At 35.5% G+C, this 27,082-nt stretch overlaps 1 protein-coding gene across 1 annotated transcript in view; it reads left to right on the forward strand.

Moving 5' to 3' along the window:
* Nucleotides 1-27,082, forward strand: part of TLL1 (tolloid like 1) — a 133,688-nt gene that overhangs the window by 91,258 nt on the left and 15,348 nt on the right. Inside the window, exons 10-16 of the mRNA XM_082050525.1 lie at nt 3,450-3,552; nt 4,931-5,047; nt 6,102-6,247; nt 12,249-12,444; nt 13,917-14,042; nt 16,998-17,158; nt 20,034-20,214. Of these exons, the coding sequence (XP_081906651.1) occupies nt 3,450-3,552; nt 4,931-5,047; nt 6,102-6,247; nt 12,249-12,444; nt 13,917-14,042; nt 16,998-17,158; nt 20,034-20,214 (1,030 nt within the window). The remainder of the gene's footprint in view (nt 1-3,449; nt 3,553-4,930; nt 5,048-6,101; nt 6,248-12,248; nt 12,445-13,916; nt 14,043-16,997; nt 17,159-20,033; nt 20,215-27,082) is intronic.

The raw sequence follows: 27,082 nt of genomic DNA on the forward strand, positions 1-27,082 counted from the left end.
ATATCTATACACAGTAAAATCTCTAGAGGAGGATGGTGTTAGTAATACCGTATGCCCTCTGCCAGGGTGAATCCTGCCTTCTGGTGTGTAGAAATTTTGTTGGCTTAGGGAGCTGCAACTATGCCAGTGTTTTTTTTTTCGAATCTGCCTTTTTCAATAGGTTACATTACTTTCCAGTTTTCCTTAATGTTTTATTTAGCCTGAATGATAAAATAGGACAGATAAATCCTTGGTTGATACAGGAAAAATGCTACTTACAGAAAACTTAGTTAGTTCTATATGGTGTTTGCTGTATATTTTGTGCTTTCTTATCCCAGGTAGCAGGAGGTATGATATATTCTCTCTGAAGCTGCAGTATCACAGTTGAATCTACTGTGTAATCAATAATTCCTTAATTGTGCTGGCATACACCCATTGATTGTTTTTCTTATGAAGACTCAGACATCCTGTCCCCTTGAACAAGCTCTGCCTTGTCTGTAGCTCCGTTTAATACCTTGCAGAACTGGAAATCAGAATCTTAAATATATTTGTACTTGTTTGGTTCCTGACCAGAAATCCTGCTGTGACAGATTGAGGGTTCTGCCTATGTACAGCTAACGAATTCTGGTCTATGTTAAGGAATTGCTGTATCATGGAATACCTTGTTATGTCAAAGTGAGAAAGGGCTGTGAAGGTTATTTAATATAGTTTCAAAGGAGGGGACCATTTAGGACAGTCATTAAAATTTAATGGTTTCCATTCAGATAGCAGCACTTTGAGACAATGACATGATCACATTTAAGTAAAATAATCCTTTTCCCAACTCTATTCTGGCAACTGAGGTTTGGAAAAAGGCAAATTTCCAAAGGGAAAAGAAAGAAATCTGATGTTTCAGCTGTGTCACGGAAAATGGAAAACTTGCAGCTATACTGGTGAGAGACCTCCAGGTTCTACACAGCTGAGCCAATGGAGGAGGTATAGGATGTGGCTTCCATAACTTGCTTCCAACAGAGCCAGCTGGGTTAGTTTAAGCAGCTGTGGAAGGTAGCCTGACCTTAACCCAGCTATCTGCATCTCATCTGGGGACAGAAAAAAGCTCCTTCTTGTGAACCTCTGCACAACTGGGGTGAAGTAAGCATGGGTGGAAAAGGACAAGGAGACTGCTGAGGGCTGTAGGGTTTTCAAGTAGTATGGCTGGGTACAGAGATACCTACCTATGGTCTGAGAAACTCAGGAGAAAAGGGTTGTATTTCCAAAGCATCAAACTAATGTTGAAGCAGGCGTTCTTTACATACAGATCTGAGACTAAATTATTGTCTCCCATTGTGGCTCTAAAATGACAGAAGGAAGGGGCCAAAAGAGAGAGGGCAGACTATATTTGTTGCCTCTGCTACGCTAAAATTGTACGAAAGCTGCTTGCGGGGAGTTCCCATGGAGAACACAGTGCTAGGGGCAGACTGCTGTTTAAGAAACCCTTTTGCAGGCTTTGTGGATGTGATAGCAGCTTGTGGATGTGTATGTTTGGTTATACTCAACCATCAGAACCGGTGTGCATTTCGTCAGTGTTGTCCTGATGGTCCTTGGCATGCTTCATGTCCCATACCTTCATTCCACAAGGCTGTGGCTGCCAGCAAAATGTGCTTCACTGTACAGGACTCCTGGCTGTTGTTTTTTATGTGTAGCCTTACAGATTTTTTCTGTTTCCTGCAGCATCATGGCAGTAAAGGCGAAGCTAATAGAATCACTTGTGAGCTTGATCTTCCAATCAGTCAGTAGTGTCAGCACTAAGGGTTAAGAGAAGATACAACATTTAAGATTAAATCAGAAGGTTTCCCAATCTCTATTAAGACAAAAGAGATTTTGAGAATTTTGTTGCTCATATGGATGTATTTAGTTATTTTTTGTGGAAAGTAAGTGAAAGCAAAACCATTGCTAGCCTAATATTAAGACACATAGTGTTTTGCTATGAAAGAATGTCTTCAGTTTGCATTGTTTGGAGAAGAGCCTTATTGTGACTCTCTACCAATTAACCCAAACACACCCAAACCATTTGCCTTTGTATTATATTTAGATTAGCTTCATCCAATAGCTAATAGTTTTTGTCTTCTCAAAATTCAACAGTTGGAAAAAGTTTTGCCTTTCTGGTTTAATATTGTGCTATGTTGTGGCTGGAGACACACATGGTACCTTCAGAGGGGATAGAAGTAAACCATCTTGTCTGACTATCTGGGCCTGTTGTTTCAGTTATGGTGTTATATTTCATTCTTGCAGCTGGACTAAGGGTAAATTCCTCTCCTTTCAACTGACACTCACAGCTGCTTCATAGGCTGCCATGGAGATATATTTTTGCAGTGTGAGGTATTTGCTACTGTGCAGCGATTCATGTTTGCTTTATAATAGCAGGTTTCAGTTGTGAGTTTCCAAGATCACAGCTAAAAATAAAACCACTTCTATGTTAATATATGAATAAAGATTTTTAGTTAGGTTGAAACATTTATTAATTTCCACTGAGGAACTGATTTGGGAGAAGATCAATTCTTTTTCCAAATACACCTAAATCTAATGAAAGAGTATGATTTGGAAATTATTTGATAATACAAAATATGAATGATTTTTAATCTTCTTGTTTGGACTAATCCCTGAAATTGCAGGCCGTGTTGCTAAGACTGTCCCAGTCAGTCAGGGCCCAAATTGTAGCTGTTTTGTCATCCTGTGGTCCAGGACGAATCCTACTCCTTTGTTAAAAGTGTAAGTTTATAGCAGTTTAGTATTAGTATTTCTAAACCAAAGTGGGTTAATGTGGTGGCCTAGGGTAGGCCTGATATTATGTGTTGAAAATATGCCTGTTTACAGATGTGATCAGTAAGAGTCCAAGTTCAAAAGTTCTCAGATTTCTATATAAAAAGCTTTATTTCAATTTCATCAAGAGTCATTAAGGGACTGTGTACCATTTGTTTTAGTGGTATTGCTTTCAGCATTCTGATCCACTTTTGTCAATATTTGACTTGTCTGAAAGTAAATTATCAAAACAGTAGTGGAAGGAAACAATAACCAAAACAAAATGATAGTTTCCTTTTTACAGCTGTCAGTACTGATTATAGACACAATGGAATGGAAGAAGAATTGGCAAGAGAATTATCAAATAACATACTTAAAATTATATTAGCACATTATTTTACCTTATTAGCATTCTCAAACTTTTTTTTCTCAGTGAAAAGCTCCCTTTAAGAATGAAATGTGAGTAGTCTGTCGTGAATCTGCTCAAATACTTAAGATTAAGTAAAAAACCTTTAATGTTCCCAAACAACTTCTGCTTACTATAAGAAATCGTTGCGGAGAGGCTAATGAAGTGTCTAGGCAGTTGGAATCCTATTACGGGTGACCACTATGGCTTCAGCTCTCCAAAATGTTGTTGAGATCATTTTCTTTTATTAACCGCAAGTGATTTAATTAGGTGTTCTCCTCTGCAGATTGTTTTAAACTTCACCACCATGGACCTTTACAAGAGCAGTCTCTGTTGGTATGACTATATTGAAGTAAGAGATGGCTACTGGAGAAAATCGCCTCTGCTTGGTATGCAACTGTTGAATGCCGCACTATCCAGTTACCACAGTCACTCAGTTCAGTGGACTTGCTTGCTGTTGTACTCACAACAAACCTGTTGGGTGTTAGGTGTCTAGAATGTATGAAAACTTGGAGATGGGAAAAACTCTAAATGGCTTCAAATAAATGGTTTATTTGACTTCAGTCCTCAAGCCTTCCCTTATTGGACCTTCCTATGTGGAAAGGTGAAAACTATAAAATGTGCAACATTTGCTTATGGTTGCTAAAATACGAAGTTATCATAGTTTTGTTCACAGAAATGGGGAAATAGTATAGAGACAAATCTGTAGAGCATGTGGTGGGAAAATCCACAGAGCACATGATGAGCACCGGCACTGTGGCTGACAGCACCCATTGTAGAGTTGTACTTATCAGATCTGTTCCTGTACTTTTAAAATTATGAATAGAAAATTACTTCTATTATTTCTTTGCATGCCCTTCCCTGCTCTTGCAGAGAAAAGATGTGCAAAGTAATGATGAGTTAAGTCTTAAAGTTGCCACTAATGTGCAGGAAGCTGCAGCCATTCCTAATTCAGAGGGCTGGCAGGGAGTTTTCATGCCCCATAATTCCACTGCCCAATCCAGAGGCCCAGTTTGACACCCTGTGATCTTCTGTGATGGATACTGGGGATTTCACACCACAGGAAACATGAATGTCTCCACCTTCTGGGGTCAGCTTTGTTGTTGTTTTTAGAACGAAGACTAACACTGTTAGCATCTTAAGAACCAGAATTTAAAAACAGCAAGAAAGAAAGAGGGCAGTAGATACATAGGGTAACTTTCTAACAATAGTCCCTATTTTCTCAACCTTAAAAAGAAATGAAAAAACAATTAAGACCAGATGGTAATTGCCTTTCTTCCTGTTGTCTTCTCTGTCACCTAGATAAACAGAAATTTCACCTACATAGGCTGAATTTAAGAGGATAATATAGTCTAGGGTCATTTGGATGCTAGTTTTTAAATCTCTTTGGCCCTTAGACACAATGTGTGGTATTATTGTGACCTAGATTATGTTCCTCTCTTAAGGTTAGTACTCACTTTTCACTTCCAAAATATGTGGCTTTGTATGTATAGAAACAATCTATAACAATGATTTTTCTACTCTAGTTTTTTACTTAGACTTGTGAAACTGACTGCAATGAAAAGAAGTGCTGAAAGCTTTATAATAAAATCCTTGTGTATCGGGTCCTGATCTGTAGAAATAAATGTGTTTAATCAAAAGCGTGTGAATAGTTCCACTGAGTTGGTTATGCTACTTCTGCTTATAATGTTAAACACTTGTATAAATGTTTGCAGTGTTTGTCTTCAGAAGTGGCAGAAAATGCAGTTACTGGTTGCATGTTTTTAGGCAGGTTTTGTGGTGACAAACTGCCAGAAGTCCTCGCATCCTCCGACAGCAGGATGTGGATTGAGTTCCGCAGCAGCAGCAACTGGGTTGGGAAAGGTTTTGCAGCAGTTTATGAAGGTAAGCCTCTTACAGCATTAAAAATAACTTGATTATGGAGGAAAAATATTAAGCATATACCTTTGGATATTAAAAAAAAATCAGAAATAACCTTATATGAAATTGGTGTTTTATTGCTAAAAGAGATAGTAGGTGTTAACTTAGCAGACAGTACATTTTGAAACTCTTCCTGTGATCAGATTTCAAATGACCTTGTTTCTACAGACACCACTGCTGATAATCATAAGCATTTTTACCAGTCACTTAATTAACTAAATGTGAATGTTATTGTGCTTAGTGTGTGGGAAGCTTTCTTTGAGTACTTTCTGTTTATTCTTCAGAAAAATCTGATTTAGGTTTTCCATATGCTCTGGGATTACTTAATAGAGGCACTCGCACACACTGAGTCTATTAGCAATTCAACATTCACCTGTTTAAAATAGAACCTGTTTTATTAAATATTGAATGTGTGGTAGTAAACTTGTGATTTAGTTGATATTCACAGACTTTTCTATGGTTATCAGTATGGACCCTGAATAGTGCATCTACTTTTCATGAAATTTTTTTTATTTATATTACCTGTTTCTTCAAATTCAGTGTCAGTTTGAAGTAATAAACTGTAGGTTAAAGTGTAAAGATCATTATAAAATGAGATTTCTATCTTATTTGTGTCTTTCCAGAGGTTAGTAAATATTAATGAAGAATGTTTATATTTCATCAATATATTTCAATGAATACATTTCAAGTGTGAACAAAGAGTAAAATGTAATTATTTTGACCTTTTGTATATACTCTGTAAAATGTATAGATTCAGATTATCCATGATTCCAAAGTCTTCCTGAAAACTGAAGGCATGTTTAGAGCTATTGGAAATGCAGGATTATATTTGCTAACTGAAATACGTATAGTGGTTTAAATGTATTGTATTTTCAAGAATTTGGCCTTGGTAGACTTCTAAAATCTTCTTTAGAATAATCTTATAATTAATTTTTAAAAATGGAGTATAAATTGTCGGTTTGGGCATGGGGAACAGAAAATGGCATCATTTACAATAAGAATGTTATGCTTTTTTCAGCTATTTGTGGAGGTGAAATCCACAAAAATGAAGGCCAGATCCAGTCTCCAAATTATCCTGATGACTACAGACCAATGAAGGAATGTGTGTGGAAAATAACAGTGTCAGAAAACTACAATGTAGGATTAACCTTTCAAGCATTTGAGGTAAAGCCTTTTCACTGATCTCAGAAAAGCATCTAGTGGATAAGTGACAATGACATATAAGGGAATCCTCACTAAACCTGTGAATTAATTTAAGAATCCTCTATGAAAAATAATCTCAAGAATCCAATTCTACTCCCCATGAAACCTTCCTTTCTGCAAAAATTTTCAAGACTAAAGATTTTTCTATGCTATTCGAATTGGAATGTTTATTGACAATAATCACAGTTTAAAAAATACATAATCCAGTTCAGCAAGGATGCTTTAATATTATGTTAAATAATACAACTTTTTAATCTTTGCTAAATCTTACTGTTAAAAAGGAATGTCTATTTGGAAAGAAACTACTGTGTTTTTTGGCTTGTGTTTTGAGAAGAAAGAAAGAAAAAAAAAGCCTACTTAAATTCAGTTTCCAAACCTATATTTAGAGAGGAAAGAAAAAAAGCCATGATGAGTCATACTTATGTGTCTTTAGTGTACATCTCTCTGTGTATAACATTGCTAAACAGTGGTAAACAGTTGTATAACAAGGAAAAGTAATAATTCACGTGTGTTTTTTATACATGCACAGTACACTGGTTTGAAGTTTGTAGATAAATTTAGTAACATACTTTAAGTTCACTTGTTTAATTTGAATATGCCTCAGCAGTAATGACATGAAGAATTTTTTTTTAATCTAAAATTTATTTGCTTTATGGTGCACATAGATATAAACACATATATTGTAAATATAGATATAATTTTCAACCTGTAATTATAGTCTTTCAAACAGAGTTCAGGGATATGGTACATTTTTGCTATGGCTGATGAAAGGTCTGAGCATGAGATAAGAAGGGTTTGAGACTTCTTCAGCAATTATGAATATAAACAATGGAAAATTTAATAGTTTCATAAATTCTATATAATTTTACTTTTTTTTTTTTGTATCCTGAATTAATGTTGGATCTAATGTAGACAAGATCAGCTCTCCCTGCCCAAATGCCATTCAGACTCTGCATGACCTGGCTCAAGATTGCTTAACGTAGCATGTCAGTCTCTCTTTTTAAGCACTGTTGAAAATGAAAAATGTTTTCAGTAACTTTACATAATTTACTGAGTAGATATGGAGCTTTTCTAGTCTGCCATTGGTACTCAATATTTTTTTATGTGATCCCAAGAGAAATGGCAGTGTGCCTCTGCATAAGAAACTTGGTGCAGTATTTGATCTCCATGCAGATGCTCAGCATTGATCTACACGCATGGTACATTATTGCTTGAACTGATCTCAGTTCAATATCACCAAACAATGGGTTATTTGCAAGTGTGAAGATGGCATGTTCATGCCGCAACATACAGAAAATAGAAGCAAATGACCAGTAAATGAGAGCACAATTTAGTAGGCTAGTGGTTAAGGCTATAAGAATTGTAGAGTTTTTCCCCAGACTATTTAGTATTATGGCACTCTCTAGAGGTGAAATGTGTGGACTGATACCTCATAATAAGAAAGGAAATTGAGCAGAAGTATAGTTGAGTGGTAGTTTCAAGTTAGTGCCTCTTCTTGATGTATTTTCAAAAAAAAAAAAAAAAAATAATTCCAACAGTGGGGAGTTGAAAACCACATACTTTTCTAGGGAGAATCTGTGTTATGATTCCAGAGTGGCAAGAGACCCTTGAGCACCAAGTGAGGTGCCCCAGAAAGGCACAAGACTTCTGTTAGATCTGTCTTTGTGGTGTTTCTTATTGGCTTGTCCACGAGGTTCCTCGCTGAAAGTGAGAGTTGCTTTGGAAACTGCTCTGCAGTGCCTCGCCTAGATGTTTGCTGCTGGGTCTGATTTCCATTTCAGGTCCAAGTGCCTGAACGTAGGTGTTCTGGTTTTTGGTACTAAGTCCCTCTCTGGACAGAATCCTTGGTGCACTGCCCAGTAAAACAAAAAGTTGTTTAAAAATCACAGTTCTTCATGCCAACTGAGATCAAAAAAAGTAAATGTCAGGCCAAAGAGTTATTGCAGCGTGTTTGTGAGAAAATTACTTCTCTGGCCTTTGAAAGGTACAGTTAAGTAAGAGGTATTCTCATTATCCATATGTAATGCTAGAAAAATAACTGTATAAATAACCTTCACTCTGAAATGAAAGCACTGGGGAAGCTGAGAACTTCAAACTGTATCAATGAGTCATCTTGTTTTGCCTGCTGTGGGCAACGCATTTTCCACTGAGTGTGGGATTACCCTTTCCTATTTGGCTGCCTGATGGGCAGCTGCACTTCCCAGTATCTAGGTGACTGCAGAGATGTTCAGACTGGTAGCTCCATCTTTTTACTTCTTTGTTATAGTCACTTTTATTGTCTTGTTCTCTGAAAATTAGTGCCCCAAATCTATCTGTCTATCTATCTATCTATCTATCTATCTGTCTGTCTGTCTATCTATCTATCGATCTTTTTTTTTTTAAAGAACTTTTGTTGGCACACAGTCTCATAAGCTGAGGCAATCCAGAGAGTTTGTAGAGCTGAGCCATATTAATCTTCCTCATTTGAGTGGCCCTGTTAATCGTTGAGCAGATAGAGTTCATTTAAATTATTCTTATATAAGTCAGGGAATAAAAATTATCTGATATTCTGATTCCACTAGGGTATATCCCAGCTTTCATGACTCTAACCTCTATGACCTGCCTTATGTATCCTTTCCAGTACTGGAATTTGACTCTGTCAATAAATAAATTAGAAATGACAAAAAATAATTGGAAGATTTTTCCTGAAATACGATTACTACCAAATTTGTTCTTGAAATCCTCTACTCTTCTATTTTTTCTTTATTTATTTTTTCTCCCCTATTTATTTTTTCTATTGGAGGAGGACTACAAAACAAAGGTAGTCTAGAATTTTTGAACAAATACATTTGCATGTAGAGTTGTTGTTTCTGGTTTTGTTTTTTTTTGTGTTTGTGGGGTTTTTTGGTTTGGTTTTGCTTTTTTTAAAAAAACCTGAAACTATGTGCAAGGGATTTTCTTTTCTTTTTAGAATGAATGTTGAGAACATATCTGGCTTTCCATTTGACCAGGAGATTTCTTAGAGTTTTCTTGTGCTTATGCTCCGGTCTTAGGATTTTTTCTGGCATTTTCTCAACTTAGTTCTCTAATGCCATTCAAATTCTGGGTTTCCTCTGAGTCCTTGAGGACCTGATGGTTTCTTTCATTCTCCTATACGCAATGCATTTTTCTGTAAAACTTGTTTATTTATGCTTTTTTTGCATTTGCTAACGTTTTGCATATTCTTTCTCATCCGCATGTAATATCAATCTTGTGAAATTTTAATGCTCCAGTAAATAAGGTTTACAGGATCAGTTCACTTACAATTGGGAGTTGTTTCATTAACTTGAGAAGATTTTCTGTCCTTGTAGTAGGAAGAAAATGAGGCTATTTCAAGTATAATAGGTCTTTGTATGGCAGTGTTCCCAGATGACAATACCACATCTTAAAACCTAGGGTACAGATAAGCAAAGTATGTTTTATAGTAGTTCTTTTTCAATGGTTACCAAGTGCCTCCATCCGCAGTTTTCATTTCTCAAAAATGCAATACTTATCTGTTAGTTTATATATAAATGTAACAACTAAATCTCTTAATATAATCATATTGATAATTATAAAAACGTCACTTGCAGTAGCAGTACACTAAAAAAAATGAAGATGGTAGAATGGCCACCTTTCTAGCTGTTTTGTTGAAAATCAAGAGCACTTTCTAAGTTGGTTGATTTTTATAATCTTAGGAAGTGCAGTGACTTACTGCTATACAAAACGTATTTTTAGCTGTTGTCTTCTGCCAAAAATAGAGTGATTCTTAGAAAAGAAATTAACAATTCACCTCAAATGGAATTTGGTATGTTTAACTTAGAGCTGCACTTGGCTTGTGAAAAATCAGATTTTCCATATTACCCCACAGAACATGGAAAACATGGAAACATGGAAAAAGATGTTAATTAAAAGTTTTGAGTGGTGAAAAGACCACGAACACATGGGGAAAATACACAATTCTTTCATTGATAATAGTGGTCCTTGGACCAGCTCACTTCTTTCTGCATCAGAGTGCCAATGATTTTTATTGAGATAACAAAGCAGCCTTTGTTTCAAATCGGAATATGATGTCATGTGTTTAAAATTTATTACTTAGATTAATGAAAACTTGGAATTGGTATTACAGTGCCAAAAACTTATCAATGCTCAGGTAGGCACGTGCCTGATCAAATTAGTTGGAAATGTACAATTGCCATTGAAGTCAGCAATGAGTAGTTGCATCCCAGATCTTCTTGACTTTTCTCAGTCATTTCCCAAACTCTGGCCCAAAGCAATTATTGAGCAAACAGCTAAAAAATCAGAGTAAATGGCAGTATGGATTGTGCCAGAGAAGTGAGTGAAATAAAATTGCATATGTAAATCTTGAAGAATTGGATAGTTGGAAAGAAGACAGACAAATTCTGTGTGTAAGTGCTATATTTTGATGCCATTAAAATGAAATAAAATCGAACAAACTCTTCTCCCAATTTTCCCTCTTACATAAAAGAAGCTGAAATCCTAATATGCTAAATGAAATCTCCTTAGTCTGTGGTGGTTACTGGGCTTAGTCTTGGTCATAATGCACAATTAGAGCAGAGTATCAGCAGCTACTTGTACTAACTATGCAGCTTACATGCAAGAAAACCTCTGTTCTGAGATAAGATGTTGATTTTTCTGGGTTTGGTTTGGTTTTGACTTCTTAGTCATTTTAATAGAATTTGGATGTGTTGAATTGAATTTGAGGCTTCTGCAATGCTTTCTCCCTGACTATAGTCCTGTCTGCCCTCCAACCCTGCCTCATGGATTCAGCCACTTAGTTGAACAATAGTTTTCTTAGAGGGTTTATTTTTGAATGCTTGGATTTAGTTAATTCTTTTATAGCTAAGATGCTATATTACTTGAGTAACTTGCAGCAATACTGTAGTAAAAAAGAGCTTTTAATTCTGTTGGGAAAGATACTTTCTCAATAAAGACAAGAATCATAAATTATCTGTGTTTCAGATAGGATTATATTCTGGCTTCTACTGCTTTCTTCTTAGTTGCAATTCCCACTCTGACTAACTCTGCAGATACTATTATGTGAAGAGCACAAGACTTGCTACCTAAATAGAAACATACATGTCCACTCACGTGCTGGTCTATGTTTGGATGTTATCTGACAGGATGTTTAAGTGAGAGGTGCATTTTCAATTGTTCTGGTTTCAGTAGATTTCTCTATGCAAAGATTCACTCAAGTTAAAAGAAGACACTTGAAATCAGGAACTGTGAATCAGAAATCAGACACATCAGCTGCAAAAACGTAGTGATGATACTTTTGTCGTCTGTTCTACTGGCTAATTAATGGCTGATAATTTTAGAAGTGTATTTGGATCTAATTCTACAGATGCCCCAAACCCTAAATGCACTGAAATTTTTTACAGTTACCCTACAATATGGTGGATACTGGCAAATGCAAAATTTTGCACTGTGTTGAAGAAGAAGGAAGAAAATAAAATATTGATCATCACCTGAAACAGTATAGGTTGATAATGTCAAAAAATGCTCTGGTATTAAAATTTCTTTTTTTAATATTTCAAAACCAATTAATATTTCTGACCTGGTTAGTTGTTGAATTGTTAATTTTGTATACTTGAGTGTACACGAGAAAAGATGACTTTACTTGAACTAAGAGTAGGAATTTGACAGAACATGGGGAAGCTTAGAAGTGAGCAGGTGTTTTTTTAGTTTCATTTTTTTCCAGTTAGACTGTTGTGTTCAGTGTAATAATCTCAAAATTATTTATTCTTGTAGAAAACAAGTATATTAAAAACAGTCCAATGATACTTGTTATCTTATCTTGTTATTCTTATCTTCCTGGTGTTTGAACCCTAAACAGAGAACCCTAACCTTAACTTTGAAAAAGTTCTATTCTGTAGTAGCTGATTGATATTTGATATTTATGGTCAAGTTCAAGTAGGTCACTTCAAAAAATATTTTTTTACAGATTGAAAGACATGATAACTGTGCATATGACTACTTGGAAATTCGAGATGGAACGAATGAGAACAGTCCTTTAATTGGTCACTTTTGTGGCTATGACAAGCCAGAAGACATTAGATCTACCTCTAATACGCTGTGGATGAAGTTTGTTTCTGATGGAACTGTTAACAAAGCAGGGTTTGCAGCTAACTTTTTTAAAGGTAAATGTTAAAGCATATTTTGGGACCTGTGAGTTGATTATCACTTCTTTTTGAATGAGAAAACATATTATAGGATATGAAAAATATTTTTCAACCTACTTTTTCTAAAATCAACTCTGTGCTGTCTCCAGCATATTTTTTACCTGGGCATGAAATTTTATCAAATCAAAACAGTTGAGGTATTTCTATCTCCTTGTAAAAGGTCCAAAGAATGAAGGAACGCATTCAGTGCAATTTCCTAGATTCTTCAGGCTCAAATAATCAGCTTAGTTTCGAAACACCTTTGAAACATACCTAATCCTATAAAAAATGTTTGTGGTGTGGGTTTTTTTGTTTGTTTTGGTTCTGTTTTAATTTTATTTGTATTTGTGTTATCAAACATAAATTTAAATAGTATAATTGTGATACAGGCAAATGGGTGTTTTGTCTGAACGTTGTGGTATTTTTCTAATCCTTTTGCTGCATTAGGTTGTTTTATCAATTTATTACTTTCTGTGAGTAAGAAAAAAAAACACAGCTGAGAAATGATACAGTGGCCAAAGGCCTCATCGTCTTCCTCCATTTTGGGTGGGCGGGATAAGGGAGGTGGGACAGGTGTAATGCAATTGCAGATATACCTGCAGCAGTTGGTGCATGAGGAGGTTGTAATTCCTACCCTGTGCTACCTTTGGCTCAGTAAAAGCCACTAGCAGTGGTGGGGCCATGGTGACACCTGAAATACAGGTCATGCCACAAGGAGAACTGTTTTGCTTTTTTGAAAAGCCACAAGCTGAGGCTTTTCTTACCCTAACTGCTAGTTTTCAGTGTAGGTAATCGTAACCTTGAAGGCTGTAGACATGAGTGGGAGCTCTATTCTATTCTGAAGAAATTACTTGTCCTGGTATAAGGAAACAATATTTTAATGACTGAGGAATATTTTAACAATGAATCTCATGGGTATACTTCAGAGCTACTACAGATAATACATTATTCCTTTCCCTCCCCCGTCACTGGTGCATGTTGTTCCCTTTAATATGGGTAGAATGAAAACCTGGGATTTGAGGATTCTGTTAATCTGTTTTTGAGTATGAATTCAGGATAATGCACAAATTGATTCTGTGGGAGATAAAGTGCCCTTCAAGTGACCCTGCTGTGGATTTTCAATCTTTCTTTCAATACTTTATAAAACCTTTAGATTACTGCTGCCTGAATTATTGTATGCTGCCCACAAAGTGCTTATAAATTAGGTCTGCAGCTGTCAGTAGGTATTGTTGTAAAAAACCCCACCCAAATCCCACAAAGGACAAATTTTCATTTTCTTCATTGCAGGTCTCCTTAGCATTTGAAAATGCTCTAGTCAGCAACCACAGTGTGTTATGTAGTGCACCTTAAAATGGCATGTGTACACCTTTCTGGGTTAATATTGATCCAGCAATTACAGCTGAGGAAGGTAACTATTTAACACATTTTTGCATTCTTCCCTGTCTTGGCAGAGGAAGATGAATGTGCCAAACCTGACAATGGTGGCTGTGAGCAGCGCTGTGTAAATACTCTGGGCAGTTACCAGTGCGCCTGTGATCCTGGATATGAACTTGGTCCTGACAAAAAGAGTTGTGAAGGTACAGTGCGTTGCTGTGTTATGGGCTCTTAAAGCTCACAGAGTGCCATGACTGAAACATTACACCTAGCAATGTGAGACCTGTGGAACCCGGCCTGGAAAACCAGTGCTCCCTTTTAGCAATGGTGCCAAGAGTAATGTCGGTCCCCAGCAGTCATCTGTCACTAATTTAGCTTTACAGGTGGTGCTGTTAGTCGACTGGGAACAATGCAAAGCAGGACTTCATACCTTCCCAAATTGCTCATTACATCCTCATGCTCATTACTCATTACATCCTCATGCTCATTAAAGCAGTCTTCCACCACATGTAAGGAGACATTTATCAGCAATGTGCCACTGTCTCAGAATTAGAGTATTTAATGACACCTCTGACCACCTCTGACAGGGGTGTGACTGGGAAGCTGGCTGATTTGAAGAGCAGAATCCTTTATTCTAGCTCAAGGCTCAGGGAAATCCTCCTCACTCCCAGTCAGATTGTGGACTTTTCTTGCTGGAAACAAATTCTACATTTCAGGGTGAGCAAAGCACATTCAAATAATCATTTGGAGAAATAAAAACCTGATAAGTGGAAATCTGTGTAAACATGGGATTGGACTGAGATAAGATTTTGCATTCCATACATATTTCATATCAAAGGAAAGAAGGAAAAGCTCTTAATCATTATGTGCCAATTATTGTTTGATTTTTATTCATAAATATCACCAAACTCAGGGATAGCACAGATAATTCTTATCTCAGTTCATCTGTTTATTTCAATAGTGAGTGGAGTTTGAAAATTGGAGTGCTTGGAATTACAGTTTTCTTCTGATGTGATTCACTGGCTCTCTTCCAGTTTCCCAGCTTTAGTTCAAAATTTGCCACAATTTGGGGTAGTTTTGCTTAGTTTCTTTGCACTTTTTGTTCTTTTGCTTCTGATTCTGAAGATTTGGTTTTGTTTGTTTGGGCCATGTGCGTTTGTATGATGCAGTGAGAGTCCTAGATTTTGGGTTTTGGATTCTGGCTACAATCAAGCTGGTTGCTTTTTCAGTTGTTTCTTCCCTCTCCCTCCTCCCTCCCTGCTCCTTAAATAGTGAACACATTGGAAAGATAATTTATTTAGATGCCTGCATAATAAGCAGTATGCAGAAAGTAAGGTTAAGCTAAGGGATCCATGAAGACAGAGGTTTAATCTCTGGGCCTTTGATCATCAGTCCAAATTTATGTAAGGAATCTGGTTCAGTCTGCCTGCTGACCTGAGCCAGAATGTTAGGGAAGAATACCAGTCTTTCACAAGACGCTTCCCTCTGCCTTCAAAAGTAAAGAAGCAATACTTCCCCAGGACCCAAACAGAAAAGTAAGTCTGGCAAAAAGAGGAATCAATACAGTGCAGCATGGAGCAAAAACCCTGAGCTATCCCTAGAAGTGTATATGCAGTTGTTCCATATGACATAGCACTCACTGTATGTAGATACTACTTGGGACTGCTGAATTAAAATCACTGTGTAGTCACAGTGAACATTATGTCTTTGTTATAGTTTGGGAATTTGAGGAGTGACCTAGCTGAATTCATTCCCACAATGCCAGAGTAGAAGCTTCTAACTCAAATTCTGCCCAATGCTTCATTGCAGTGTTGACATGCACAGAAAATAACTTCATGCTGGTTGTATCCAAATCTCACCTGCTGCAGCATATTGGAAAGCTTTAAGTTTGTTTTTTTTTTAGTATTTCCACTTTTTCTACCATCGCCTCAAGGAACAACAGAGTGACATTGAAAAGCAGAAACTGAAAACTAGCTGTAGTTGTCCTGACACAGACTGGATCCTTTGGGAATATAGCTTGTGTCATCTGAGTGCAGTCTCTAAACCTATGCCTGTGTTTTTTTTGACATACTGATGTGTGACCCAATGTTTTAGCCCCCCGCCCCACTCAGATTACCTATATGTGTCTTCTGTTTGGAAAGCCAGATGCCAGGAGGAAGACTGGTATGTGTCTGGATTGCTCAAATGAGCCCTGACACAGAAATTGGAGAGAGTTCTCCCAGTTGTGTTGGCTGAAGTAAATGCAGTGTGTGAGACCTTCAGCTAGCAGGACTAGCCAGTTTTTAAAGCATTTAGCATTGGTGCAGAGCAGTTGGAAGAAGGTGGAGCTCCCCCCAGCCAGTTTTTAGATTTGTGGATGATTTCCAGTGCTGTCACAGTGCTGTAATGGTATGAATGGAACAGAGAGTGATCAAGAAACCCTGCAAATCCTATTACTTTCCTTTTTTTTCTTCTATCCTTTTTTTTTTTTTCTTTTTTTTTTTTTTTTCCCACAGATGGAAAAAGTTTATATGTTTATCCTTAGCTATCTGAACTGCATTCACAAGCATAATACAGTACTGTTCTGTTGTATGTTATTTCCAAATATATGCCGAATAGGTATTTTCTCTATTGCTTCAACATCCATACTTCAGCAAAAGTAATTGTGACTGAAGAGTATATGACTGTTATCCCTAAGAAGTGACCCTCTCTAGTAGGTTACAGGAGACATATACAGCTATATGAGCTGAGACAGGTAGGGCTGATTCTAGATCAATAATCAAGAAGAGAAGCTGGGGAAATGCCAAGTGCATCTTAAGTAGTCTGTCAGAAGAGGGGTGGTCAAGGTCCTGGGGAGGGCAGTGAGGTCAGAGGACTTGCATGGGAAAGGCTGTGAGAGAATAACCAGAGTCTCTGGAGGGAAGGGAAAAGAATGGATATGATAACGCCTTGTGTAGTCTTGAAACTTATCTCTGTCCACAAACCTGCAAGCTGTTCAAGATAGGGGCTGTCTCTTTCTCTTTGCTTGCACCAAGTACGATAAAACAAAATTCTGATTAGTCTGTCTGGGCATTACAGCAGTATACTTAATGAGAGGACTGAATCTTCTCAGCATGCTTCTGTTTATAGTAAAACACAGTTGCAGTCAAGAAATTATGCTCTCCCTTTTAATTTTACAGCCGCCTGTGGAGGACTCCTGACAAAGCTAAATGGGACTATAACCACACCAGGGTGGCCCAAAGAGTATCCTCCAAACAAAAACTGTGTGTGGCAGGTGGTTGCCCCAACACAATACCGGATTTCAATGAAGTTTGAGTTTTTTGAGTTAGAAGGGAATGAGGTAAGTAACTGTGAACAAACAGCTGCACAATCTGTTACACAATAAACAGTTTCATGAGTGTTGAAAAATAGATATTGTCTTATAAAATCCTTGCTGATTCTTCATACGATGACAATAACCATAGATATTCCTGTTTTTGTTTTGGGACTGTTTCTGGATTCTTTCAAAACAAGCATGGAGAGAATAGCTCTCCTTTACATATCATCTAAATGTATATGTATTACAAGAAATTTAAAAGAAATGTTCTCTGCTGAGTCTCAGTTGACTTTTTTTATCAACAAAGTAAAACAGAGCTAATGGCTGAGGCATATTGGAAAGAATTCAAGAGAAGAAATTCTGGAGAAACCAAATCATCTTTTCACACTATGACTACAAATATACATAAGCTGTGGTTAGTGACGGAGCATTTAAATAACTTACAAGTACGTCGGTGGGAATATCTTAAAAAGAGCAATATTGGAAATAAGGCACAACAGAACTGTGTAGCAGTGTTTGAACTGGGCAGCCCCGGAGGTATGGAGGATCTCATCCTCAGGTGGGGAAAAGGGCAGGGCAGAGAATTAAACAAAGTGGTGGGAGTTGCAGTGATTATGGGGTGTAAATTGGCAAAATATTGATTTCAAAATAAAATTTTTAGCCTCTGTTCTGCTTCCTAGACACCAGTCTGTCATACCATTGAGTCTCCCTGCAGAACTCCAGATGTAATGTGCTGTAGCCATTGAGCTTATCTGTATATTCTTCATATGATGTTAAAAACTCAAATCCCATGACATTATTTCTGATTAAACAAGTTTGTAGGATTATATTTGATGTGAAGATGTGCCGTGTTTTGGGCATGAGATTTGAAGTGGCAAAAGCTGGAGTTCCATTTATAACTAAGAAAAAAAACAGCCATGGCATCTCCAAAATATCTCAAATTTATTTGCAGAGGCAGCAATGTGAGATTTTATTTCTTTTTTTTTTTTTTTTTTTTTTTAAAAAAAAATAACTTAAGGTCATTACTCTAAAGTCCATGAAATTCCAACTTACTTTTAATGATTTATAATATATTACATTCATGTCCTGTTATCATCCCTACAAGAAATGCAAAAGGTATAATAAAAGTCTTAAAAATCCCAAAGAATTTAAATTGAATTGCCATTTAAACAAATTATAAAATATTTTTCCTGCAGTTTCTTGGTACTTAAGCCAGATTTGCAAGGAAGACACCTGAGGTGTAATGAAGTAAAATGAGTTTTCTAAGATCATGCAAGATACATACATAATGTTTTTCAGCATCTAGAACTTTAGTTTGATCCTCTCTTGTGTTACTAAATCAGCTCCAGCTTTATATCATGAAATAGTAGTAGTAAGAATGGTACCTCTGAAAATCAGAAGAAACACATATAATATCTGGAACATTTTAATATATTGTCAGAGTGCAGACATAAAATGTATTCACATAGCAAATGATCTAATTTATTTTTAGAGGAACTCCATTTAGGAACAAGTTTAATAAGTCTTTTCCAATACTACAATTTTAATATTTCACGTTTACATTTTACAATTTTAATTTTGCATTTAACTTGTAATTTTTTCTTAATACAGTGTAGTATGAAAGGTATTAGACCTATCTGAAATTACATCTCATTTCCAATCTAAAGCTGTGAATTATCAAAACTAACCACCAATATATTGCTGAAATTGCAGGGATTTATTAACATTGTGAGCTATATTTGAAAATCATATACATTAATATGAATTTATCTTACAATTAAGATAAATCAGCATGCAGCAGTAACTCAAGTTTTAGAAATATTTCTGTTACATATAGTGTATAAAAGTGGTTTCCACTGAATTAGTTGCTTATCCAACTCGGCAACATTTGGAAATTTTTCTAGTGGCAATGAAAATTTAATCTACACCTAGAATGTATCGTATGAAAAAAACACGGAAATGTTGACAATCATTTAATGTTTCGTAGGGAGAGAAAGCAAAAAAGGCTTTCCTTTTGTGTGGTTCTTCCCCAACTTCCCTGACATCTCTTTTTTTGACTAGAAATTGTGATTTATCAAATACATCTTGGATTTAATGGATGATCTAAGCTCTGTTTGAATCCCCCTGGCCACTCTTTTCTCTTAATTGTAGACAACTGGGACATTTTTGATTAAATGATTGCTAGTTGAGCCTAAGAAGCTTAGAAGTTTTTAGGTAGAAAGCTTTAGGTTGCCCAAAGGATTATACATTGAAAGTATTATCATGAGTAGTAGGTCTTGAATAACACTTTTTTAATTACATTATTTTATTTTAATTTTAAGCTTTTAATGAAAATGACATGCATCAGGCCGCCAAATTATAGGTATACCACTGTTAAAAAAGATGTGAAAATTAATATTTAAATATTAATATTAAATAAATATTAGATAATCAATATTTAAAGAAAATTAATATTAAAAAATCTATGAGGTGCAAGCAGTAGAGGGTTTGTAGGTTCTGGGTATGTGATTTATAGTGCAAAATAGGTATAATTCTTTGGGTGAATATTTCTAGATTTAAGTTTAATGTGACTGGAATTTTTACTTTTTAGATTAAGTGGAACCATTACTAAGCATGTTGAAATGTAGATACTAAACACAGAGTAGTATCTATCAAAATACAGTTTTGAATGTAATGCATAGTACAGCTATGCCTTAGTGACCTTAAAATATTCTTACACAAAATCAGTGAATGTTTGTAAGCATTTACAAATGTTTTCAGAGCAAGGGAAAAGTGGAAAAAAAGATATTATTAAACTATTATTAAGCAGCATATGCCAATCTGAGTTCTTGTATTTGTAAATAACTTTATGCTTTTCTTTCAGTTAACCAAAAAAAAAAAAAAAATTTTATTTCCTCAGGTTTGTAAATACGATTATGTGGAGATTCGTAGTGGCCTTTCTTCTGATTCTAAACTACACGGTAAATTCTGTGGTACAGAAGTGCCTGAAGTTATCACCTCTCAGTACAACAACATGCGAATTGAGTTCAGATCTGACAACACTGTGTCAAAAAAAGGCTTCAAAGCACACTTCTTCTCAGGTATAGAAAATCACACCTTTGTACCTCTGAATGCCTCTGAGTATACACTGAGTAGGTAGAGTGAATATTATATTTCAGTATGAAAGTCAGTGACTTTTTCCCTTATAGTTTTCCTGGAAGCTTTGAATTTGTTCTATTTATGTAAGCATAAAGTGCTCTCCTGCCTTAAAATACTGTTCTGGGTAGTAATGTCTGTAGAAAATATGTGGAATGCATATATATATTTAAATAACAGCGGAGACAAATAAACTTTGTGAGATGTGGAGGAAAAAAAACCCCAAATTTACTAAGTGTTACTAAATTTGAATTAGGTCTAGTTTATCCCAGTTTTTTTTTTCCAAATCCCAGTTGTAATGTGATGTGAATTACATACTGTGTACACTAGTATTTTTTTTACTCAGATCTCTTAATATAACGCATTAGCTATGAAATTCCCACTTTGTACTACAACATTTGTTTAACATTATGTGTACGTTCTTGCCAAACTTTGCACTTCTTAATGTTTTGCAGAAGAACAGAATTTTAGGCCTTGCTCTTGCAAAAATGTGCGTCTTTTTAGTTATGAATGTAATTTCACTGAGGCAGATCAGAGCGATGGAGGTTTATATCATCTGAGGACATGTATCACTGAGTACAGTTAGACATGAGTGAAGCTGAGGTTGTGAGGAAATATTTGCATAACAGTGGTCTCTGCAATTACCCATTGGGAGCAGACTATAATAATCTGTCTGTGGCAGGATACCACCTGGTGTTAGTAGTGAAATTTTGCTTAGTGTTTTTCTTCTGTGTATATACACACAAATCTGCATAGTTATGTTGTCTTGTGTAAAACTACACAACGAAACAGTCCTGTCCACCCACCTCCCCAAATCGAAAGTCAACAGCATTTGGGATTTCAATTCTGCCATTTTTTTTTTTTAGAGTAGCTAAAAACCTGAATCCTGACTATGTTTAACATGTAGCAAAATTTATTACCATGCACTGCTATTAACATTTGTTTGCTAAAATATTTTATCAAAACAAAAATGAAATAGTATTTAATTGGTTAGCTTTAATAACAGATAACTATGAGCAAGTAATAAGAATCAGTATATTGTATAAGTGATGTGGTTTAGAAAATGAGAAGAATACCTGTCAAGATTCAAGTATCTTATATGACATCAATAATGTGTGGGTCTTTTTTTCTTCCATATGATTATTTGCATTGCATTCAAGTACAGGACTTTGAGTACATAACTTTGTACATAACTTTGAGTTAAAGATACTTCAAAGTTTCAAAATTTGTTCTTCACAGCACTGCTTGTTTCGCGTCCTCTTGCAGTGTTTCTTTCCCCTAAAAAGTTTCAGGGTTGTGACTTGACTGAGTAGATGATAGCATTCATCACCATATTCTTCAGTACTGAGAATTCTTAAGCTGACTTTAGAGGTTTGGTTTCTCCTAAATGACAGTTTTAGAAGTTACACATTTATGCTGAGAGAATGTGGCAGTCAGTTACTTTTAAATGGGGCCTCCCAAATTATATAAAAAACAATCTGGAAAAAGCATCTGATTTAAAATAATGACACTGGAATATTGTATGATGCAATGCAGTTAGTTCTTTTTACGTGAAATCATTTTTTCCATGCCTAAAAAACAGTGAGTAGTTTTGGGTTGGTTGACTGTTGCCTAATCAACAAATCAGTTTACTGATGATAGCTAAATGCCTCTTTAGAATCTAACCTCATGACTCAGGAAAAAAACCACACAGAAGTGTCTAATTAGTAGAACTGTACTATATAATGTCTCGAAAATTTAGGCAATATGAGCATCAGTTTAGACTTCTGATCAATAGTATTACTTTGATTTTTTTTTTTTAAGCAATCATGAAAGATGAAAAAAGGCTTTTCATCTCATACAAATAAATTAGCAAACATTTTACCTTCTTTAAAGCATATTATTTTTTTCTAGTAATCGTTTCTCTGGTCCAAGTCTTTCAGATCCCTCTGTACATATAGTAAATTTTTTTACTTTTAAATTTGTATTTTACATTAGGAAGAAGCTTTCAAGGTCTACGTTGTATTTGTAGTAAATAAGTATATGCACAAAACAGAGTTTACTCCTAGAATCACACAACTAGTCATTTCATGTAGGCCTAGTAGTGCCAGCAGGAATCATCACATATTTTGACTTTTTAAAATAATAAGAATTGTCATGTTCTAGTTCTAAAAATGGCCTGCAAATTGATTTTGTTACATATTTTCAGGATTTATACAGCTGTGCCAGACAAGACTGGCAATGATAGATTTGTATTTTGTGTAATCTCTGTCATGCAGAAGTTGTGTTTTGTCAACATGCTAAACATTTATACATTTGTAGTCAGTTACATTTTGGATTTCTTTAAAGTGATGGTTCATTTTCACATATATATTTATTGTTTAAATGATTCTATTAATATTGTGAGTGGGTTCTAGGAAGAAATCAGGCCAATGCTGTGTGTTAGGGAAAGACTAGACTATAATTCACAGAGTTCAAAGCATCAGGTTGTAATCCTTCACAACCATTATTTCCCTTTTCTTTTTCACTTCTAAATGAAATGTTCTTCCCTTTCCTCTCTAGGTAAAAATAAATTTTTCCTGGTAATTTACAAAGTATGTTTTAAATGACACCATTGATCACTAGAATAAATTTATTAGGCAGGGACAAGTCTGAACTAATGTGAGTTTTTTTAAATGAATAGAAAGGTGTGATGTGTCCTGGATATAGTGTATATGTATAATCCCCTTCAAAGAAACATAGTTTCATATAAACATAGTTTGGATCTTTAAGTATATAAACTTACTGAATGCTTTATAATGCATTTCTGCCATAATATCTTCTCTCATTTCATATGAGTTCAGATACTTTATATTTTATTTTTATTCTTTCTCAATCCTTTTCCAGTTGTTATCATTCTAGCAGATTCTATTCTTCTATGTTATCTGACTTTCCCCTTTTGACAATATTTCCTGATTAAAACAGAAACTTTGTAATGCTTGAGACAAATCAATCTTCTGAACTTAGTATCTAAAAAGAGGTTGTCGTCTCTGAATAATTAATCAGACAAAACACTCATGGCTGTCAGAAAACACTATAACTTTCTTGTCCCTGAATTCCTTAATGTGGACATAATACGCTATTACTCTGTCAATGAAGAGTGAACTTTGGACTTGAAGGATTTTGACTTTTGGAACTTGATATCTGATCACTGTTCAGCTGACGAAGTGAGGTTTTTGCCTATTTATATACTTGTCTTCAGAATACAATACTTTTACAATGATATCTGTGGAGAAATACTTAGTGCTAGTGTCTTAAGATACTTGCTGGAAGGCATTTAATAGTTTTATTAATTTAATCACAACAGAAATATGTGTAAGCATTTAGTTAGAAAGACGTACATAATGAAAAATAAACCGGAAATTGAGTAAAACACTGCATCTTGCAGTCTGTTCACCAGTAAAGGGTGTATGCAATAATCAGGAAGAGAGACAGGTGGATAAGTCAGTTTAGTTTGAAGATGAGGAACTGTAACATCTTCCTCAAGCACAGCTGAATAACTTTTTTTTTTTTTTTCACAACTCTTTCGGTGGTGTATTCTGCAGCCACAGCTACAGTTGAGAAAGCATGGCCCAGCTCCAGCTCAGATGACAGAAAGCACTTTTGGGTGGTTGGAACCCACTGTGATAAACTGTGAAAGCAAACAGTGGCACAGGGCAACAGATGACTTGCATTAGGAAGGTATTTATGTTTATATAAGACAACATGTAATTACAATTTTTGGCTGTAAAATGGTGCTAACAGCCAGACAGGTGCTACTGGAAAGTGAGAAAAACTTTTTTTTTCAACATTCTGGAAAATTTACATTTGATGGGATAGTTCTGAAGAAAGCTTGGTTGGGAGCTGTTGCAGTGATCTAGCTTATCTCCAGAGACACTCTTGTATATTTATAATCAAGTTTCTCGGATAAAGAGAAGAATCTACGGCATCATGTTATATTACTTTTTTAAAACTTTCAATATAACTTTTTGGAATTGGATATTAGGCTTCTAAACGAAAAGCTTCCAGTAATTAGGTTTTTATTCTTTCTCCTCCTCTCTCTCTTTCTTCTGTTCGCCTCTCTCTCTTCTGCTCTTGTTACAAGACAGTGATCTATTGCAGTCTACTGGGCCCATAAGACTAAAGAAGTGTAAAATAACTCCATGATTTTATACTGGGGAGGAAAAAATATAATGGTTTTATATATATATTTCTGTGATGTTTCCAATAAGGTAGCCTATTGATTTTTTTAAATCAGTCTTTGTGTAGTGGTATGATTAGTACCCAGTGATAATATGTCACTAAACTGCTTCCATTTATCATAAGTTTGAGTTACTTCAGTGTTTCAAATAAATACGATATATATGATTCTTTGCATGTTCATTCAAAACATACATGATACTTGTTGTCATATAGAAATGAGATTTGTTGGGACATTTTTGCTTGGATGATGATTCATTGAACAGTTAAAAAGAGAAAGCTAGAATGTTTCTAGCCTTGAGCAAATTTGTTTTGGAGCACAAACTCATCTCTGGTGCCATCCTGGTACATTTTTTTCCACAGACAAGAAAGCTGCCTGCAAAGAGAAAATTTTTGTTTTTGAATCTTGCAAGGACTTGATACAGGTCCCTTCAGGCCGAGTACGTATTATTCACAGACTGGTGGCCTCTGAGGGTCTCAGAGGTACGACCATTTGTCCTCTGAATGATTCAGTCTAACATTTTGTTGAGAATGGATCTTTCCCTGTTCTGAGTACTGAAGTGAGAAAAGAAAGTATCCATTCAAAACTCAGAGACTCATTTCCATCTGTCAGCATAACAAATGGCTTTGTTTTTACATGGCAAAACATTTGTTCCTATAACTAATACAGACTAATTGTTTTTTTCATGGATTTTGAAACTGGGCAATCAATTAGACAGAAAGTCTGTTCCAAATTGTGAAGTGTGAGGAAGGCTCGTTCAACAGTTGCATCCCTGATTAACCACGTAAAAGTAATTATTGTAGTTCAAATGTGTTCCAAAGCTTTTCCTTTCTACCTTCTGTCTATTATTTTCTCTCTGAGGAGGCCCAATGTGGGGCTGCTTGCTTATGCACTTGTCTCTTAAGAGATTATTTCACAGAATATAACTTTATTTAATGTTGAAATACTTCTTGGTATTTTCACACAGTTTTGTGGAAGGTGAAGATGGACAGGGCTTTTATTTAGAATTTGTGTACCTACCCTGTACTTAAAAGCCTAACTTGAATGCATTTTGAGCTTGCCTTCCATTTATTTTGTTATTTTAGTAGAAAATTAGAAACTAATGCTTAGGAGGGGAAATATTGAAGAGTTTTGTTCACATTATATCTAATTTCTCATTTGCTTGTTACTATTCTTCATTTGCAATATGGAATTAATTTATGGTAGTACTTGCTTTTGCAAAGACGGAAGATTATAACTTTTGTTTGAAATTAAGTGGATTTAGTACATCAATTTTGGGCTTGCATTGCAAGGTGCATAAGCTGTATTGTGGAGCTTTTATGCTTCTTTCACCATCAAAATGACAACTAGTATAAGTCTCTGGATGTATGATTCTGGGAGCTACCTATGTTTTCTACTGTTTCTTAACCTTCAAATCTGTTCACATCTGCAAAAAGCTTCCAAAAACTTTCAGTGCACACAGATTTGAGATTTACAGGACACAATGCAGTGGATACGGAGTTTGACTAGCAGGATTTATCCATAAATGCACATTAGCACCATGTATATTAAGTGCAAACTGATTTTTATGGAAAGACCTGCAAGTCAGCAGATCAAGTGTTGCATACATTTTGTGTATGCAATCATAATGCAGACTTCCTTCATTGTGTTACTGAATATGAGCGAAAGTAAAGGCAGTAAATGCATGATTAAAACAATGAAGAGAGACTTAAATTATCCATAGTGGCTTATAATCTATAGAAATCTTTGCTGTGCCTACTAAAGTCTGAAACATCATGTGTTACCTTTTTTTGGAGATAATGCTCATTGCTGCTTTGCAAGGTACATGAGGCTGAAGGAGGTGAATGCTCTGCATTCCAGCCCTGCAACAACTGGACCTCTGGGATGATGGCAATTCCTTCACACTTTTTCCTCCTCTCTTTTGCATGTTGAAATGACACATTTTGTAAGAGATTTTTTTAAAGATGCATGTGTGTTTATATATAGTTATTTTTATATCTCAGGATTTATATATGTGCATCTATACATAAATACAGGTATATACATGTGTATACATACATACGTGTGCAAATGTATGTACATGTCAAGAGCAGTCTAACTCTTTTAAATGGACCAGCTTCACCTAAAATGACAGCAGCTGAATGACATAGAAGGGTGGCAGCTGAGGTCTCCTGGTAGAATGACAGCCAGTTAATCTAGTTTGGCTTTTGTCCATGTGATGAATTTGTAGCTGTTTAATGCAGGTCATATTTCCTCCCTTACTGTCTGCTTTGCTTCTAACACACTAAAAGCTCTTTCGAAGGATTATATGTTAATAAACAGAACTGCATGTTACATTGTAGACCTCCTTGGAATAACTAATGCCAATTTCTTTTGTATGTATTTCAATGAAATGTTTTTCTTTTGTAATGTTCTGTAATGTCCAGATTTGTTAAAAGTAAAGCACACTGTCACTCTACTGGGGAAGAAAAAAATCAACTTATTAAAAAGGTTTATGTTAAATCCTTCTTTTTTTACATGTTTAGTGTGCAGAGCTTGAAACCTTGTTTGGCCTACATGTTCCTTTCAACATACCACCGTAAAGTTGTGGCAGTTGCATGAAGTTGAATACTTTA

This window comes from Streptopelia decaocto (genome assembly GCF_964273445.1).
Source record: "Streptopelia decaocto genome assembly, chromosome: 4".
In the NCBI taxonomy this organism is placed as follows: domain Eukaryota; kingdom Metazoa; phylum Chordata; class Aves; order Columbiformes; family Columbidae; genus Streptopelia; species Streptopelia decaocto.